General features: G+C 47.8%; 1 protein-coding gene and 1 long non-coding RNA gene across 2 annotated transcripts in view; one reads left to right on the forward strand and one right to left on the reverse strand.

Annotated features, from left to right (window-relative positions):
- The window catches only part of LOC309560181 (adapter SH3BGRL-like), a 33,020-nt gene extending 18,345 nt beyond the window's left edge, over positions 1-14,675 (forward strand). Inside the window, exons 2-4 of the mRNA XM_082263753.1 lie at positions 6,477-6,662; positions 8,559-8,639; positions 14,424-14,675. Coding sequence (XP_082119879.1) covers positions 6,477-6,662; positions 8,559-8,639; positions 14,424-14,456 — 300 coding nt within the window. The 3' untranslated portion in view covers positions 14,457-14,675. The remainder of the gene's footprint in view (positions 1-6,476; positions 6,663-8,558; positions 8,640-14,423) is intronic.
- A 60-nt stretch (positions 14,676-14,735) lies between these two features.
- Positions 14,736-15,853, reverse strand: LOC309560225. The gene is made up of 3 exons (XR_014225500.1): positions 15,746-15,853; positions 15,487-15,568; positions 14,736-15,314 (listed from the first exon to the last, which is right to left on the reverse strand). It is a non-coding gene; the product is annotated as an uncharacterized lncRNA (long non-coding RNA).
- Between the last annotated feature and the right edge of the window lie 4,662 nt (positions 15,854-20,515).

Consider the following 20,515-nt stretch of genomic DNA (forward strand, 5'->3'; position numbering starts at 1 on the left):
TAGATTGGATTGTTGGATGGAGGACAGTGGTTAGATTGGGTTGTTGGATGGAGGACAGTGGTTAGATTGGATTGTTGGATGGAGAACAGTGGTTAGATTGGATGGTTGGATGGAGAACAGTGGTTAGATTGGATGGTTGGATGGGGGACAGTGGTTAGATTGGATGGTTGGATGGGGGACAGTGGTTAGATTGGATGGTTGGATGGGGGACAGTGGTTAGATTGGATGGTTGGATGGGGAACAGTGGTTAGATTGGATTGTTGGATGGGGACAGTGGTTAGATTGGATTGTTGGATGGAGGACAGTGGTTAGATTGGATGGTTGGATGGGGGACAGTGGTTAGATTGGATTGTTGGATGGGGAACAGTGGTTAGATTGGATTGTTGGATGGGGAACAGTGGTTAGATTGGATTGTAGGATGGAGGACAGTGGTTGGATTGGATTGTTGGATGGGGGACAGTGGTTAGATTGGATTGTAGGATGGAGGACAGTGGTTGGATTGGATTGTTGGATGGGGGACAGTGGTTAGATTGGATTAGTGGATGGAGGACAGTGGTTAGGTTGGATGGTTGGATGGAGGACAGTGGTTAGATTGGATTGTTGGATGGGGGACAGTGGTTAGATTGGATTGTAGGATGGAGGACAGTGGTTGGATTGGATTGTTGGATGGGGGACAGTGGTTAGGTTGGATGGTTGGATGGAGGACAGTGGATGGTTGGATTGTTGGATGGAGGACAGTGGTTAGATTGGATTGTTGGATGGAGGACAGTGGTTAGATTGGATTGTTGGATGGGGACAGTGGTTAGATTGGATGGTTGGATTGTGAACAGTGGATGGTTGGATTATTCGACGGGGAACAGTGGTTAGATTGGATTGTTGGATGGGGAACAGTGGTTAGATTGGATTGTTGGATGGGGAACAGTGGTTAGATTGGATTGTTGGATGGGGACAGTGGTTAGATTGGATTGTTGGATGGAGGACAGTGGTTAGATTGGGTTGTTGGATGGAGGACAGTGGTTAGATTGGATTGTTGGATGGGGGACAGTGGTTAGATTGGATTGTTGGATGGGGACAGTGGTTAGATTGGATTGTTGGATGGAGGACAGTGGTTAGATTGGATTGTTGGATGGGGAACAGTGGTTAGATTGGATTGTTGGAGGGGGACAGTGGTTAGATTGGATTGTTGGATGGAGAACAGTGGTTAGATTGGATGGTTGGATGGGGGACAGTGGTTAGATTGGATTGTTGGATGGAGGACAGTGGTTAGATTGGGTTGTTGGATGGAGGACAGTGGTTAGATTGGGTTGTTGGATGGAGGACAGTGGTTAGATTGGATTGTTGGATGGGGGACAGTGGTTAGATTGGATTGTTGGATGGAGGACAGTGGTTAGATTGGATGGTTGGATGGGGAACAGTGGTTAGATTGGATTGTTGGATGGGGAACAGTGATTAGATTGGATTGTTGGATGGAGAACAGTGGTTAGATTGGATTGTTGGATGGAGGACAGTGGTTAGATTGGATTGTTGGATGGGGAACAGTGGTTAGATTGGATTGTTGGATGGAGGACAGTGGTTAGATTGGATTGTTGGATGGAGAACAGTGGTTAGATTGGATTGTTGGATGGGGGACAGTGGTTAGATTGGATTGTTGGATGGAGAACAGTGGTTAGATTGGATGGTTGGATGGGGGACAGTGGTTAGATTGGATTGTTGGATGGAGGACAGTGGTTAGATTGGGTTGTTGGATGGAGGACAGTGGTTAGATTGGATTGTTGGATGGAGGACAGTGGTTAGATTGGGTTGTTGGATGGAGGACAGTGGTTAGATTGGATTGTTGGATGGAGGACAGTGGTTAGATTGGGTTGTTGGATGGAGGACAGTGGTTAGATTGGATTGTTGGATGGAGAACAGTGGTTAGATTGGATGGTTGGATGGAGAACAGTGGTTAGATTGGATGGTTGGATGGGGGACAGTGGTTAGATTGGATGGTTGGATGGGGGACAGTGGTTAGATTGGATGGTTGGATGGGGGACAGTGGTTAGATTGGATGGTTGGATGGGGAACAGTGGTTAGATTGGATTGTTGGATGGGGACAGTGGTTAGATTGGATTGTTGGATGGAGGACAGTGGTTAGATTGGATGGTTGGATGGGGGACAGTGGTTAGATTGGATTGTTGGATGGGGAACAGTGGTTAGATTGGATTGTTGGATGGGGAACAGTGGTTAGATTGGATTGTAGGATGGAGGACAGTGGTTGGATTGGATTGTTGGATGGGGGACAGTGGTTAGATTGGATTGTAGGATGGAGGACAGTGGTTGGATTGGATTGTTGGATGGGGGACAGTGGTTAGATTGGATTAGTGGATGGAGGACAGTGGTTAGGTTGGATGGTTGGATGGAGGACAGTGGTTAGATTGGATTGTTGGATGGGGGACAGTGGTTAGATTGGATTGTAGGATGGAGGACAGTGGTTGGATTGGATTGTTGGATGGGGGACAGTGGTTAGGTTGGATGGTTGGATGGAGGACAGTGGATGGTTGGATTGTTGGATGGAGGACAGTGGTTAGATTGGATTGTTGGATGGAGGACAGTGGTTAGATTGGATTGTTGGATGGGGACAGTGGTTAGATTGGATGGTTGGATTGTGAACAGTGGATGGTTGGATTATTCGACGGGGAACAGTGGTTAGATTGGATTGTTGGATGGGGACAGTGGTTAGATTGGATGGTTGGATGGAGAACAGTGGTTAGATTGGATTGTTGGATGGGGGACAGTGGTTAGATTGGGTTGTTGGATGGAGGACAGTGGTTAGATTGGATTGTTGGATGGGGGACAGTGGTTAGATTGGATTGTTGGATGGGGACAGTGGTTAGATTGGATTGTTGGATGGAGGACAGTGGTTAGATTGGATTGTTGGATGGAGAACAGTGGTTAGATTGGATTGTTGGATGGGGGACAGTGGTTAGATTGGATTGTTGGATGGAGAACAGTGGTTAGATTGGATGGTTGGATGGGGGACAGTGGTTAGATTGGATTGTTGGATGGAGGACAGTGGTTAGATTGGGTTGTTGGATGGAGGACAGTGGTTAGATTGGATTGTTGGATGGAGGACAGTGGTTAGATTGGGTTGTTGGATGGAGGACAGTGGTTAGATTGGATTGTTGGATGGAGGACAGTGGTTAGATTGGGTTGTTGGATGGAGGACAGTGGTTAGATTGGATTGTTGGATGGAGAACAGTGGTTAGATTGGATGGTTGGATGGAGAACAGTGGTTAGATTGGATGGTTGGATGGGGGACAGTGGTTAGATTGGATGGTTGGATGGGGGACAGTGGTTAGATTGGATGGTTGGATGGGGGACAGTGGTTAGATTGGATGGTTGGATGGGGAACAGTGGTTAGATTGGATTGTTGGATGGGGACAGTGGTTAGATTGGATTGTTGGATGGAGGACAGTGGTTAGATTGGATGGTTGGATGGGGGACAGTGGTTAGATTGGATTGTTGGATGGGGAACAGTGGTTAGATTGGATTGTTGGATGGGGAACAGTGGTTAGATTGGATTGTAGGATGGAGGACAGTGGTTGGATTGGATTGTTGGATGGGGGACAGTGGTTAGATTGGATTGTAGGATGGAGGACAGTGGTTGGATTGGATTGTTGGATGGGGGACAGTGGTTAGATTGGATTAGTGGATGGAGGACAGTGGTTAGGTTGGATGGTTGGATGGAGGACAGTGGTTAGATTGGATTGTTGGATGGAGGACAGTGGTTGGATTGGATTGTTGGATGGGGGACAGTGGTTAGGTTGGATGGTTGGATGGAGGACAGTGGATGGTTGGATTGTTGGATGGGGAATCTTCTCTCTCCACACTGACTGGAAGGATTGGTGATAACGGTTACTTTGTATTTAGAATAAATAAGACCTCCATGTGTACTGTGTGGGCCCTCGGCCCCATCCGGGGTCAATGAATCATGGCAGGGTTCCATGGCCTGGTGGGGCATCCCAGGGTTCAGTGCGGGGTCCCGTGGCTCAGTGCAGGGTTCCCATGGCTCAGTGTGGGGGTCCCGTGGGCTCAGAGTGGGGGTCCCATAGCTCAGTGCAGGGGTCCTGTGGCTCAGTGCTGGGTTCCCATGGCTCAGTGCGGGGGTCCCGTGGCTCAGTGTGGGGGTCCCGTGGCTCAGTGTGGGGGTCCCGTGGCTCAGTGCGGGGTCCCGTGGCTCAGTGTGGGGGTCCCATAACTCAGTGTGGGGGTCCCGTAACTCAGTGTGGGGGTCCCATGGCTTAGTGCGGGGATCCCGTGGCTCAGTGTGGGGGTCCCGTGGCTCAGTGTGGGGGTCCCATGGCTTAGTGCGGGGATCCCGTAGCTCAGTGTGGGGGTCCTAGGATGGATCGGATTCTAATTGGACTTTCCTGTAATTTTGTCTGATCTGAAAGTTAACCCTCGCTGTCCCGGGGGGCCGATGACTGTCACTTCTCCATATTTGGTGCTGGAGTGTCTGCAGCTCGGAGCCGGTGAGGAGGGGGAGGGGGGGGGAATTCTTCTCCATATAAGGGAAATGAGCCATGCAGTACAAATATGACCCCCCCCCCTCCCCCTCCACCCCGCAGGGAGACTTCTCTATTCCAGGGTGAGGTCTCCGTATTCCTTCATATTACACCGCACTACACAGGGAGGACTCTGCCTGATCTCTGCCCCCCTATACCCAGAGTGTCCCCCCCTATACCCAGAGCGTCCCCCCCTATACCCAGAGCGCCCCCCCCCTATACCCAGAGCGTCCCCCCCTATACCCAGAGCGTCCCCCCCCTATACCCAGAGCGTCCCCCCCCCTATACCCAGAGCGTCCCCCCCCTATACCCAGAGCGTCCCCCCCCTATACCCAGAGCGTCCCCCCCTATACCCAGAGCGTCCCCCCCTATACCCAGAGAGTCCCCCCTATACCCCCCTATACCCAGAGCGTCCCCCCCTATACCCAGAGCGTCCCCCCCCTATACCCAGAGCGTCCCCCCCTATACCCAGAGCGTCCCCCCCTATACCCAGAGAGTCCCCCCTATACCCCCCTATACCCAGAGCGTCCCCCCCTATACCCAGAGCGTCCCCCCCTATACCCAGAGAGTCCCCCCTATACCCCCCTATACCCAGAGCGTCCCCCCCCTATACCCAGAGCGTCCCCCCCCTATACCCAGAGCGTCCCCCCCCTATACCCAGAGCGTCCCCCCCTATACCCAGAGAGTCCCCCCTATACCCCCCTATACCCAGAGCGTCCCCCCCTATACCCAGAGCGTCCCCCCCTATACCCAGAGAGTCCCCCCTATACCCCCCTATACCCAGAGCGTCCCCCCCTATACCCAGAGCGTCCCCCCCCTATACCCAGAGCGTCCCCCCTATACCCCCCTATACCCAGAGTGTCCCCCCCTATACCCAGAGCGTCCCCCCCTATACCCCCCCATACCCAGAGCGTCCCCCCCATACCCAGAGCGTCCCCCCTATACCCAGAGCGTCCCCCCTATACCCCCCTATACCCAGAGCGCCCCCCCTATACCCAGAGCGTCCCCCCTATACCCCCCCATACCCAGAGCGTCCCCCCCCCCATTTCCCAGAGCGTCCCCCCTATACCCCCCCTATACCCAGAGCGTCCCCCCCTATACCCAGAGCGTCCCCCCCTATACCCAGAGCGTCCCCCCTATACCCCCCTATACCCAGAGCGCCCCCCCCTATACCCAGAGCGTCCCCCCTATACCCCCCTATACCCAGAGCGTCCCCCCCTATACCCAGAGCGTCCCCCCTATACCCCCCCTATACCCAGAGCATCCCCCCTATACCCAGAGCATCCCCCCTATACCCAGAGCGTCCCCCCCCTATACCCAGAGCGTCCCCCCCTATACCCAGAGTGTCCCCCCTATCCCCCCCTATACCCAGAGCGTCCCCCCCTATACCCAGAGCGTCCCCCCCTATACCCAGAGCTTCCCCCCTATACCCAGAGCGTCCCCCCTAAACCCCCCTATACCCAGAGCGTCCCCCCTATACCCAGAGCGTCCCCCCCTATACCCAGAGCGTCCCCCCTATACCCCCCTATACCTAGAGTGTAAGCTCCTCTGGTACAGAGACTGATGTGACTGTGGGGGAGGGGACATTAGAGTGTAAGCTCCTCTGGTACAGAGACTGATGTGACTGTGGGGGAGGGGACATTAGAGTGTAAGCTCCTCTGGTACAGAGACTGATGTGACTGTGGGGGAGGGGACATTAGAGTGTAAGCTCCTCTGGTACAGAGACTGATGTGACTGTGGGGGAGGGGACATTAGAGTGTAAGCTCCTCTGTGATTGGCTCAGTGATCGCTGTACAGCGCGGGGGGATATGTCAGAGATATATAAATGTATAATAGTGTGTGACTGTGGGGGAGGGGACATTAGAAATCGTTGTAGGCGGAGCCAGTATCCTCAGCTGATGATGTCACTGTGGTGGGCGGGATTTGTTTCAGTTGAAGAAGAACCAGCAGACGGTTTTCTCCATCCTGGACTCCCTGAAGATCCCTCATGAAGAGAAGGACATCGCTGCCAACGAGGAGAACCGGAAGTGGATGAGGGAGAATGTTCCGGAAAACTTCCGGCCGGCTAGTGGGGTTCCCCTGCCCCCCCAGATCTTCAGTGATGACCAATACCTGGGGGTAAGAGCCCCCTATATTCCTTATTACAGGGTCCCCTTCCTTCCTGTGTCTGGGGGGTCCCATTCCAATACATCCAAAATATCGGCCCCCATTACCTGTATAGAGTGCAGGGGTCAGGAGTATGTAACCTACAAAATAGTGTATAGAGTGCAAGGGTCAGAAGTATGTAACCTATAACATAGTGTATAGAGTGCAGGGGTCAGGAGTATGTAACATACAACATAGCATATAGAGTGCAGGGGTCAGGAGTATCTAACCTATAACATAGTGTATAGAGTGCAGGGGTCAGGAGTATGTAGCCTACAATATAGCATATAGAGTGCAGGGGTCAGGAGTATGTAACATACAACATAGCATATAGAGTGCAGGGGTCAGGAGTATGTAACCTATAACATAGTGTATAGAGTGCAGGGGTCAGGAGTATGTAGCCTACAATATAGCATATAGAGTGCAGGGGTCAGGAGTATGTAACATACAACATAGCATATAGAGTGCAGGGGTCAGGAGTATGTAACCTACAACATAGCATATAGAGTGCAGGGGTCAGGGGTATGTAACCTACAACATAGAGTATAGAGTGAAGGGGTCAGGAGTATGTAACCTACAACATAGTGTATAGAGTGCAGGGGTCAGGAGTATGTAACCTACAACATAGCATATAGAGTGCAAGGGTCAGAAGTATGTAACCTACAAAATAGTGTATAGAGTGCAGGGGTCAGGAGTATGTAACCTACAACATAGAGTATAGAGTGCAGGGGTCAGGAGTATGTACCCTACAACATAGTGTATAGAGTGCAGGGGTCAGGAGTATGTAACCTACAACATAGTGTATAGAGTGCAGGGGTCATGATTATCTAACCTACAACATAGCGTATAGAGTGCAGGGGTCAGGAGTATCTAACCTACAACATAGTGTATAGAGTGCAGGGGTCAGGAGTATCTAACCTACAACATAGCATATAGAGTGCAGGGGTCAGGAGTATGTAACCTACAACATAGCGTATAGAGTGCAAGGGTCAGAAGTATGTAACCTACAAAATAGTGTATATAGTGCAGGGGTCAGGAGTATGTAACCTACAACATAGTGTATAGAGTGCAGGGGTCAGTTGTATGTAACCTACAACATAGCATATAGAGTGCTAGGGGCAGGAATGTCTAACCTACATTATAGCATATAGAGTGCAGTGGTCAGGAGTATTTGTGTGTGTGTGTGTGTATATATATATATATGTGGATCTGGGAGTATACATACTGTATATTTGGGTTGGGGGGGTAAACATCATATATACTGTATATGTGTATTGAGGGGTATACATTATATATACTGTATATGTGGGTCGGGGGAGGGTATACATTATATATACTGTATATGTGGGCGGGGGAGGGTATACATTATATATACTGTATATGTGTATTGAGGGGTATACATTATATATACTGTATATGTGGGTCGGGGGAGGGTATACATTATATATACTGTATATGTGGGCGGGGGAGGGTATACATTATATATACTGTATATGTGTATTGAGGGGTATACATTATATATACTGTATATGTGGGTGGGGGGAGGGTATACATTATATATACTGTATATGTGTATTGAGGGGTATACATTATATATACTGTATATGTGGGTGGGGGGAGGGTATACATTATATATACTGTATATATGGGTGGGGGGACGGTATACATTATATATACTGTATATGTTGGTGGGGGAGGGGTATACATTATATATACTGTATATGTGGGGCGGGGGAGGGGTATACATTATATATACTGTATATGTGGGGCGGGGGAGGGGTATATATTATATATACTGTATATGTGGGGCGGGGGAGGGGTATATATTATATATACTGTATATATGACTTCCTCTCTCTCCATTCTTAGGACTTTGAAGCGTTTTTTGAAGCCAAGGAGAATAATAATCTGTACAGATTTCTGGGACTGACCCCCCCAGCCGGGTCCAAGGTGAGGAGAGGAGAGGAGGATAGAATACCAGGAATGGAGGGGGAGGGGGGGGCAGGAAATCTCATTTCTATATAGAAGGGAGAATTTCTAGAACTTTCCTCTATTCCCCGAGCTGAACCCACAGGAGAAAACCCGATTTATGATCCGTCACCGTGTGATTGTCTTCCATAGGAAGGTTTTCATACAACACGTTACTGGGGACAAAGGTCACTGCTTCAGATAACCGAGAGCCCCATATACTGTATATACTATATACTATATACTGTGCCCGGAACCTTCTATATACCCCATGGAAGATGGAGAGATTGATGATTATTGGAGGATACACCCCCCCCCCTCCCCCACAGAGGACACGGGGGAACAAATCCCCCCCCCCCCCCAATGTATGAGCAATATGGGTCGGCACAAATCCCCCCCCCCCCCCCAATGTATGAGCAATATGGGTCAGCACAAATCTTCCCCCCCCCCAATGTATGAGCAATATGGGTCAGCACAAATCTTCCCCCCCCCCACAATGTATGGGCAATATGGGTCAGCACAAATCCCCCCCCCCAATGTATGGGCAATATGGGTCAGCACAAATCTTCCCCCCCCCCACAATGTATGGGCAATATGGGTCAGCACAAATCCCCCCCCCCCCAATGTATGGGCAATATGGGTCAGCACAAATCTTCCCCCCCCCCAATGTATGGGCAATATGGGTCAGCACAAATCTCCCCCCCCCCCAATGTATGGGCAATATGGGTCAGCACAAATCCCCCCCCCCACAAACAAATCGAGCACTAAACTGCATGCTTACCCCTCCCCCCAGTACAAATCTGCCCCTCTGCCGAAACCCCCTATTTCAGCACAACACATGCGCCCCCATCCCCCAACTCCCCCAGGTCAAATTCCCCCCCTTCCAAAAAAAACAAAAAAATCACCACTCCTAGTACAAATCTTCCTCCAAATTACCTCTAAAATTGCCCTTCCTAGTACACACCCACCCCCCCCCCCACTTAAAATCCCCCCCCCTCCCAGCACAAGTCTCCCCCCTCACCACTCATTACACCACTCCTAGCACAAGTCCTCTACCTCTAAAATTGCCCCTCCAAGTACACCCCCCCCCCCACACACACACTTCAAGCCCACACACCCCTCAGCACAAATCCCCCACCTAGCACAAATATTCTCCCCTCCCAGCACAAATCCCCCTAAATCACCACTCCTAGCATCCTCTACCTCCAAAATTACCCCTCCTAGTACACCCCCCACACACACTTCAAATACCCCCTCCCTGCACAAATTCCCCTCAAATCCCTCCAGCTAACACAAATCTTCCCCCCCCCCCCATCTCCCTCCCAACACAAATCCCCCTAAATCACCTCTCTTAGCACCACTTCTGGCACAAATCCTCTACCTCTAAAATTGCCCCTCCTAGTACACCCCCCCCCACACACACACACTTCAAATCCCCCCCTCCCAGCACAAATCCCGCACCTAGCACAAATCTTCTCCCCTCTCAACACAAATCCCCCTAAATCACCACTATTTGCACCATTCCTAGCACAAATCCTCTACCTCTAAAAAACTGTCCCTCCAAGTACCCCCTCTAGGGGGACTCCTGCCATTTTTGCATAGGAAGGAGAGCCTTGTAATGGAATTGGTGTTTCGGGAATCTCCTCCCATTACAAGGGACGGAACGCAGACCCGCCCACAACCGGAGCTACAAACGGAGTGAAAAAAATGTGTTTATTTTTGTTTGATTCGTTATTTAAATTATTAATTTGGGGAAATTCGTTTTCGGAATTCGGATTTCAGAAGACGGTTTATTGTTTTCTTTGTCCGTTATATTTGATTCTATTCTTCCATTTTCTATTCCATTTTAATCTATTCTTGTTTTTGAATTCAATTAAAAATTAGTTTTCGAGTTTTATTCGAATTTTAGCCCAAAATTTCGTTATTTTGGATTTGTTGAAATTCGTTCCTATTGTAATTCGGAGATTTCCATTCATCCAAATTTCGGAAAAACAAAAAAATTTGTCCAGATTTTGATTGGGAAGGAAATGGTGCGCACATTGTCTATCTACAAACGGCGTTCCCACGCGTTCCGCACTCCCTCACCTCTGTTACTGAGCTGCATGGCCGTCCCTGAATGGCGGACTTTGACCCAAGAAACGTGTCGGATAACCCCGCCCCCATGGAAGATATCTGTGTGATGTCACTGGGATATATAAAACCTTCTATATATGAATGAAGTCGGAGATGTTTTCTTCTCTGGGTGCGATACGGTTTTACCTGGACTGACGCTTTCATTTGCACCTTAACCCCTTGCCAACTGCAATATATACACAGTATCTGACAAAAGTAAGTACACCCCTCCCATGTGACAACACTGAAGAAATGAGACTTTGCTACAATGTAAAGTAGTGAGTGTACAGCTTGTATAACAGTGTAAATTTACTGTCCCCTCAAAATAACTCAACACACAGCCATTAATGTCTAAACCGCTGGCAACAAAAGTGAGTACACCCCCTAAGTGACAACACACAGCCATTAATGTCTAAACCGCTGGCAACAAAGTCAGTACACCCCTAAGTGACAATCTCCAAATTGGGCCCAATTAACCAGTTTCCCTCCCCGGTGTCATGTGACTCGTTAGTGTTACAAGGTCTCAGGTGTGAATGGGGAGCAGGTGTGTTACATTTGGTGTTATCGCTCTCACTCTCTCATACTGGTCACTGGAAGTTCAACATGGCACCTCATGGCAAAGAACTCTCTGAGGATCTGAAAAAAAGAATTGTTGCTCTACATAAAGATGGCCTAGGCTATAAGAAGATTGCCAAGACCCTGAAACTGAGCTGCAGCACGGTGGCCAAGACCATACAGCGGTATAACAGGACAGGTTACCCTCAGAACAGGCCTCACCATGGTCCACCAAAGAAGTTGAGTGCCGTGCTCAGCGTCATATCCAGAGGTTGTCTTTGGGAAATAGACGTATGAGTGCTGCCAGCATTGCTGCAGAGGTTGAAGGGGTGGGGGAGGGGTCAGCCTGTCAGTGCTCAGACCATACGCCGCACACTGCATCAAATTGGTCTGCATGGCTGTCATCCCAGAAGGAAGCCTCTTCTAAAGATGATGCACAAGAAAGCCCGCAAACAGTTTGCTGAAGACAAGCAGACTAAGGACATGGATTACTGGAACCATCTCCTGTGCTCTGATGAGACCAAGATAAACTTATTTGGTGTCAGATGGTGTCAGGCGTGTGTGGGGGCAACCAGGTGAGGAGTACAAAGACAAGTGTGACTTCCTACAGTCAGGCATGGTGGTGGGAGTGTCATGGTCTGGGGCTGCATGAGTGCTGCCGGCACTGGGGAGCTACAGATCATTGAGGGAACCATGAATGCCAACATGTACTGTGACATACTGAAGCAGAGCATGATCCCCTCCCTTCAGAGACTGGGGGGCAGGGCAGTATTCCAACATAACGACCCCAAACACCTCCAAGATGACCACTGCCTTACTAAAGAAGCTGAGGGTAAAGGTGATGGACTGGCCAAGCGTCTCCAGACCTAAACCCTACTGAGCATCTGTGGGGATCCTCAAACAGAAGGTGGAGGAGGGGAAGGTCTCTAACATCCACCAGCTCTGTGATGTCATCATGGAGGAGGGGAAGAGGACTCCAGTGACAACCTGTGAAGCTCTGGTGAACTCCATGCCCAAGAGGGTTAAGGCAGTGCTGGAAAATAATGGCGGCCACACAAAATATTCACACTTTGGGCCCAATTTGGAGATTGTCACTTAGGGGTGTACTGACTTTTGTTGCCAGCGGTTTAGACATTAATGGATGTGTGTTGAGTTATTTTGAGGGGACAGTAAATTTACACTGTTATACAAGCTGTACACTCACTACTTTACATTGTAGCAAAGTCTCATTTCTTCAGCGTTGTCACATGGGAGGGGTGTACTTACTTTTGTCAGATACTGTATCTGTATAATAATGAGGTAGCCCCCTCCTAGATAGGTACCAGGTATCACATTTGTTTGATGATTACACTATGTGCAGTCTATATATTACACTTGAATTGTTGTATAAGTGGGAGGAGTCTGAGTGCGGCACATATAAGGAATATATAATAATAATAATGTTGGATTGGAGCGCCGGCGCTCTCTTTTCTTCCTCCTTAGTAAGCGCAGGAATCCATTCTGAATTTATTGCGCATGCGTTCGCTTCTGCGCACGAGCTAACAGGGGCGGGGCGCTTTTTAAAAAAAAATTTTTTGATCACTTTTATTCCTATTAGAAGGAATGTAAACATCCCTTGAAATAGAAATAATCAGGACAGGACCTCTTTAATGTGAGATCCGGGGTCACAAAGACCTCACACCTCACATCTACACTGAAAAATAAAAAAAAATGTTTTCTTTTTCATGACAAAAAAAAATGGGCTCTTTAAGGCTGCTGGGAGGAAGTGAGGTAGGAGGTCACTCCGGTCCTCCAAGGCCATAGAGTGGAGAGGGGACAGCTTGTCCTCACTCAACTTCCTGCCTAGGAGGGGAAAGGACCGGACGGCTCCAGTAAGCAGTTAAAACGACCAGGAAGCGGTGGGGGAGGGGGACCTCTCTCGTCGCCCATAAAGGTGACCCCACGGCAAATTCCCTGCTGGGACCACCCTAATGTTAAAGCAGACCGCCCACCGTTTAAAAAAATACCGGGGTTATGGCTGCTATCTGCTATCAATTTAGTTTTAGTTTTAGTCGTATTTTAGTTATCTGAATTGTTTTAGTCGTATTTTAGTCATCTGAATTGTTTTATTCATATTTTAGTTATTTGAATTGTTTTAGTTGTATTTTAGTTATCTAAATTGTTCTAGTTTTAGTTGTATTTTAGTTATCTGAATTGTGTTAGTTTTAGTCGTATTTTAGTCCTCTGAATTGTTTTAGTCGTATTTTAGTCATCTGAATTGTTTGTTTTTTATCATATTTTAGTTATCTGAATTGTTTTAGTATTAGTCGTATTTTAGTTATCTGAATTGTTTTAGTCGTATTTTAGTTATCTGAATTGTTTTAGTCGTATTTTAGTTATCTGAATTGTTTTAGTCGTATTTTAGTCATCTGAATTGTTTTATTCATATTTTAGTTATTTGAATTGTTTTAGTTGTATTTTAGTTATCTAAATTGTTCTAGTTTTAGTTGTATTTTAGTTATCTGAATTGTGTTAGTTTTAGTCGTATTTTAGTCCTCTGAATTGTTTTAGTCGTATTTTAGTCATCTGAATTGTTTGTTTTTTATCATATTTTAGTTATCTGAATTGTTTTAGTATTAGTCGTATTTTAGTTATCTGAATTGTTTTAGTCGTATTTTAGTTATCTGAATTGTTTTAGTCGTATTTTAGTTATCTGAATTGTTTTAGTTTTAGTCGTATTTTAGTTATCTGAATTGTTTTAGTCGTATTTTAGTCATCTGAATTGTTTTAGTCGTATTTTAGTATCTGAATTGTTTTAGTTTTAGTCGTATTTTAGTGGAAGAAATGAACAGTGCTGTTCAGGGCACACAGACAATCCTGATTGGTCAGGAAAAGGCTTTAAATCCACTAATGAAGTCAGGTGTGCACAGAGCTGCAGTGCTGAGTAATGACCAGCAGATGGCGATAGTGCTTCCAGTGCAGGGATTTGGTGAGAATCCCGATTTATGAACGTATTTAATGTTTTATTGGTTAGATCTCTTCTATTTTTGCTCCGCCCAGAAATAAATCCATGGCCCCGCCTGTTTCTGATTGTGTTTTTTGTTGTCTCTCCTCTTGCAGGAAGCTGAAGCTTTGGCGAACAAGGAAGCATGAATTCCCAGCACCGTTCCCCAACCCCCGATCAGAACCTTCGATGCTTTCCAGAAACCTCCCTATAAAAACCCAAACTGCTCATCGCCTAAACTCCTAACATGCATCCAGGTGCTCCGCCCCCTGCGCGATGCGTCCTGTCCGCCGCTGAATTCCTATTGCCTGAGAAGACACGTCTGTGCCAAATGCTATTGAAGGTCGCTGTGATCTGATGGACGATGGGGGGGGGTGGCTCCTGTACTTTCCAGTCAGTGACAGCGCCATCCGCAGCCCAGAAACAGTCGTCGTGTCCATCAAATCTCACCGACATTGCGCATGACAAGGAAATCTCACCACCAATGTAACCTATAAACAGCCGATCGTACATGGAGAAAACTTTACTATCCAGGAGGAGATCCGAACATTGTCAAGGGCCAGGATCTGATCGATCGAATACATTCCGGTACATCATCAATGACCAGGACTTGATCGATCAGATACATTCCGGGAGCATCATCAATAGCCAGAATCTGATCAATCAGATACATTCTGGTACATCATCAATGGCCAGGACCTGATCGATCAGATACATTCCAGTACATCATCAATAACCTTTATCTGATCGATCTGATACCAATTGGTACATCATCAATGGCCAGAATCTGATCGATCAGATACATTCCGGTATGTTGTCAATGGCCAGAATCTGATCGATCAGATACATTCCAGTACATCATCAATAACCTTTATCTGATCGATCTGATACCAATTGGTACATCATCAATGGCCAGAATCTGATCGATCAGATACATTCCGGTATGTTGTCAATGGCCAGAATCTGATCGATCAGATACATTCCGGTACATCATCAATAACCTTTATCTGATCGGATACAAATTGGTACATCATCAATGGCCAGAATCGAATTGATCAGATACATTCCTGTACATCATCAATGGCCAGGACCTGATTAATCTGATACACTCCTGTGCATCATCAATAACCTTTATCTGATCAATCGGATACATTCCGGTACATTGTCTACAGCCAGGACCTGATCGATCAGATATAATTTGGTGCATTGTCAATGGCCAGGATCTGATCGATCGGATACATTCTGGTGCATTGTCAATAACCTTTATCTGATCGATCGGATACATTCCGGTACAATGTCAATAACCTTTATCTGATCAATCGGATACAGTCCGGTACATTGTCAGCAGCCAGGACCTGATTGATCTGATACAATTTGATACATCGTCAATGACCAGGATCTTATCGATCGGATACATTCTGGTACATTAGTCGGTGACCAGGATCTGATCGATCGGATGTATTGCGATTTTCCATGAACAGTCTGAGCTTCCTATGAGAGCGCCATCTGTAACGTTTCATCGGGAATAATTGGCGACGCGTTTCGGACAAGAGAAGGAATGAAACATTGTAACTTCCTGTCTTTTTTTTATATCGGTTTTATTCGTTTTCCATCCTTTGAATGGATCCGGGCGAAGTCATCCAGGAAAAAGATGAATAGGAATTGGTGGGGTCCTGCACAGTGGGGGAGGGGTTTGGGGGGTTGCAGAGGGTGGGCACACCGCTGCTTTCCAGGTGGAAATACAAAGTCGGCTTATCTGCCATCTGATTGGATAAAATGATAACTGAAATCATTCAGAATAAATTAATAATAAAATAAATTGAACCAAAACTCCTCCCCCCCCAACCTCTGGTGGCCTCCGACCCCGTGGGATCATGGGGGCGCTCCCAAATTATCGTGGGCGGGGCTCCGGCACCATGCACAGGAATGTTTCTTCGGCTTTCCCAGAATCCCGCTAGAAGGCTCAGTGACATCGCCATGGAAACAAAGAAGTAAGGGAAGAAGATTTTTCATTGTATTTTCCCGAATTTTGATTTTTGATTTCAGCTTTCATTTTTTACTGGGGGGGAGGGGCGAAGGGCATTTCCACCCCCCCCCCCCCCGTGATTGGCGATGGTGGAAGAGATTTCCAGAATTGCGCAATGTGCGTGAATAGATATTTGCCGTTGTGCCAACTGACAGGCGCCCATTGATTCAGTGTTCTCGGACAGATTTTTGGGGGTGCACCCCCCCGTGTGCAGCCCCCCCACCCCCCTAAGTATATGTGCCTTTTCAGATCACGAATCACCCCGGCGGGATGCAGATCACCTCCTCGGGGACCCGGATCCTCCTAGAGATCTATAAGGTTCTCTAAGAAACAATCGTAGATTCTGGTCCTCAGGGGCTGGAGCTGTGCACCTCGGGGGCGGGGATAGACGCATCCTGCAGATTGGGGGAGGGCTGAAGACCTCAGTGCCACGTATAGATTTTTTATGTTTGTGATTAGAAGAATTCTCGGATGAAAGGAAGTGTAACGAGTTTACAATGAAGAGTACCGGTCACTGACTGTAGGGGGAGCTGTGCCGGTCACTGACTGTAGGGGGAGCTGTGCCGGTCACTGACTGTAGGGGGAGCTGTGCCGGTCACTGACTGTAGGGGGAGCTGTGCCGGTCACTGACTGTAGGGGGAGCTGTGCCGGTCACTGACTGTAGGGGGAGCTGTGCCGGTCACTGACAGTAGGGGGAGCTGTGCCGGTCACTGACTGTAGGGGGAGCTGTGCCGGTCACTGACAGTAGGGGGAGCTGTGCCGGTCACTGACAGTAGGGGGAGCTGTGCCGGTCACATTGCTGGTCTCTATTCATCTATTGGGGACCTCTGATATGACCAGGACCATGATTGGTTCAGGAGATATGTGGGAGTGGTCTGGTTACATTTCATACCTTGGGGGCGGGGCTCACATTGGAGACTTTATGATTACATTGAATCTTTAGTGGCCAAACATTCCAATTATTATATTGATGATATGAATTGATCTTTGCCGGTGAATATTGATCGTCTGATATATTGTATCATTGTGACTGTGTGCTGTCACAGGTTTCCTGGGGAGATGGTGGGCGTGGTTATTTGACATGGGGGAGGGGTCTTTTTTCCAGGTATAGGTTGGCAGGCGAGGTCATGTGACATGGGGGAGGGGTCTTATTTTCTGGGTATAGGTTGGGAGGCGAGGTCATGTGACATGGGGGAGGAGTCTTATTTTCTGGGTATAGGTTGGCAGGCGAGGTCATGTGACGTGGGGGAGGAGTCTTATTTTCTGGGTATAGGTTGGGAGGCGAGGTTATGTGTCATAGGGGAGGGTCCTATTTCTACGTAAAGGTTGGGAGGCGAGGTCATGTGACATGGGGGAGGAGTCTTATTTTCTGGGTATAGGTTGGCAGGCGAGGTCATGTGACATGGGGGAGGAGTCTTATTTTCTGGGTATAGGTTGGGAGGCGAGGTTATGTGTCATAGGGGAGGGTCCTATTTCTACGTAAAGGTTGGGAGGCGAGGTCATGTGACATGGGGGAGGAGTCTTATTTTCTGGGTATAGGTTGGCAGGCGAGGTCATGTGACGTGGGGGAGGAGTCTTATTTTCTGGGTATAGGTTGGGAGGCGAGGTTATGTGTCATAGGGGAGGGTCCTATTTCTACGTAAAGGTTGGGAGGCGAGGTCATGTGACATGGGGGAGGGTCTTATTTCTGGGTATATGGTAATTGAAGGAGGGGTTAAAAAGGTAAACCCCCATTTTTTATTTTGTTTCGGATGGTGCGGGAAGAGTTTATATTTTTATATACAATGTTGCCCCGCACACGTATCTCCAAAAAGCTTTGAAGGGTCCTCATTGCACAACACGGGTGACACACGGAACGCCCCGTGTCAGAGGGGGGATGGGCCCCTGGATGGAATCACAATACTTAGGGGCCAATTTATGAATATTATCCGTTTGATTCCATGTGAAAATATTTGAGTCCTGGCTTCTTAGGCTTTTATTTCTTCCTGTCACCCCATGGGGGGGGGGGGGGGATTTCATTTCTGTCCCTGTCACCCCATTGAGGGGGGGGGGCGGGGAATTTAATGTCATCCCATTGGGGGGGATTTAATTCCTGTCCCTGTGAACCCGGGGGGGGATTTCATTCCTGTCCCTGTCACCCCATTGGGGGGGGGGGGTTTCATTCCTGCATCTGTCACCCCATTAGGGGGGGGGATTTCATTCCTGTCCCTGTCACCCCATTAGGGGGGGAGCTTTAATTCCTGTCCCTGTCACCCCATTAGGGGGGGGGCTTTAATTCCTGTCCCTGTCATCCCATTAAGGGGGGGGGGATTTCATTCCTGTCCCTGTCACCCCATTGGGGGGGGGGGGGCTTTAATTCCTGTCCCTGTCACCCCATTGGGGGATATAAGTGGCGGAATATCTCCCCTGTAAATCATTCCCCTTGGATAGTCTTAATGTACAGAATTAGGATAGCGGGAGAGGAATTCACTGCAGCAAAAATAAGACGTCAGCGCCCCCTCCAGGCACATGAAGGTACTGACCAATAGAAATTGTTTTTTAATATTTTTTTATGCTCACAGATTGAAGAGTTCGGATCTATTTATTGTAAATAACAAAACACTTTGATATTGATTACTGTCCTATGATATTAATGACCGCCTACGCTGAGTGACAATGATTCGCTATACGGTATGGGGCGGATATATAAGGAACTGCTAACATGCAATGTCTGTGTTGCCCTCAGCAGCCAATCAGAATCCAGCTGCTGCGGGGTGACTGCGCACCTTCTATTCCTTTCCTTCCGCTTTTATAAATCTGTTATCTGTGTCACTAATCATCCAGAATTGTTACAGAGAGATACAAAGTGTAATCATCCAATAAAATGACGTCAGATAACGAGATTGTGTCCAATCTGTGTTCTTATTGTGGGAGGGGCAGGGACACAAACTACTGCAGGAAATCTCCCCATTGTGGGAGGGGCAGAGACACAAACTACTGCAGGAAATCTCCCCATTGTGGGAGGGGCAGGGACACAAACAGTATATAAACAGTAAGAAAGCGAGGCCAGAGCACATTGGCCCCATAAAAGATTACAAAGGAAACTTGGCCACAGAGGACAGAGAAAAGGCAAAATAATTTCTTCTCTTCAGTCTTCACAAAAGAATCGGGGGGCTACACGAACCCAGCTTGTAAGGCCGGACCAAACAACACCCCTCAGGAAATACTGCCATGGCTAACAGAATATAGACTTAGAACTAAACTAGAGAAACTTAACATAAATAAATCCCCGGGACCGGATGGCTTGCACCCAAGGGTTCTTAAAGAGCTCAGCCAGGTGATTGCCAGACCATTATTCTTGATCTTTAAGGATAGTTTACAGACGGGTATGGTGCCAGCTGATTGGAAAAAAGCCAACGTGGTACCAATATTTAAAAAAGGGCCGAGATATATCCCGGGTAACTATAGGCCGGTCAGCCTAACATCAGTAGTCTGTAAAATTTTGGAGGGGATGTTAAGGGACCACATACAAGACTTTAGTAATGAAAACGGTATTATTAGTAGTAATCAGCATGGATTCATGAAAAATCGTTCATGCCAAACCAATCTATTAACCTTCTACGATGAAGTGAGCTGCCACTTAGATAAAGGTAAGCCTGTGGATGTGGTGTATCTAGATAAAGGAAGGCCTGTGGATGTGGTGTATCTGGATAATGGAAGGCCTGTGGATGTGGTGTATCTGGATAAAGGAAGGCCTGTGGATGTGGTGTATCTGGATAAAGGAAGGTCTGTGGATGTGGTGTATCTGGATAAAGGAAGGTCTGTAGATGTGGTGTATCTGGATAAAGGAAGGTCTGTGGATGTGGTGTATCTGGATAAAGGAAGGTCTGTAGATGTGGTGTATCTGGATAAAGGAAGGCCTGTGGATGTGGTGTATCTGGATAAAGGAAGGTCTGTGGATGTGGTGTATCTGGATAAAGGAAGGTCTGTGGATGTGGTGTATCTGGATAAAGGAAGGTCTGTGGATGTGGTGTATCTGGATAAAGGAAGGTCTGTGGATGTGGTGTATCTGGATAAAGGAAGGTCTGTGGATGTGGTGTATCTGGACTTTGCAAAGGCCTTTGACACCGTTCCCCACAAACGCTTACTGTACAAACTAAGGAAGGTAGGTATGGACCATAAGGTGAGTACCTGGATAGAGAA

Source organism: Pelophylax lessonae (genome assembly GCF_965119305.1).
Source record: "Pelophylax lessonae genome assembly, chromosome: 7".
Lineage (NCBI taxonomy): Eukaryota > Metazoa > Chordata > Amphibia > Anura > Ranidae > Pelophylax > Pelophylax lessonae.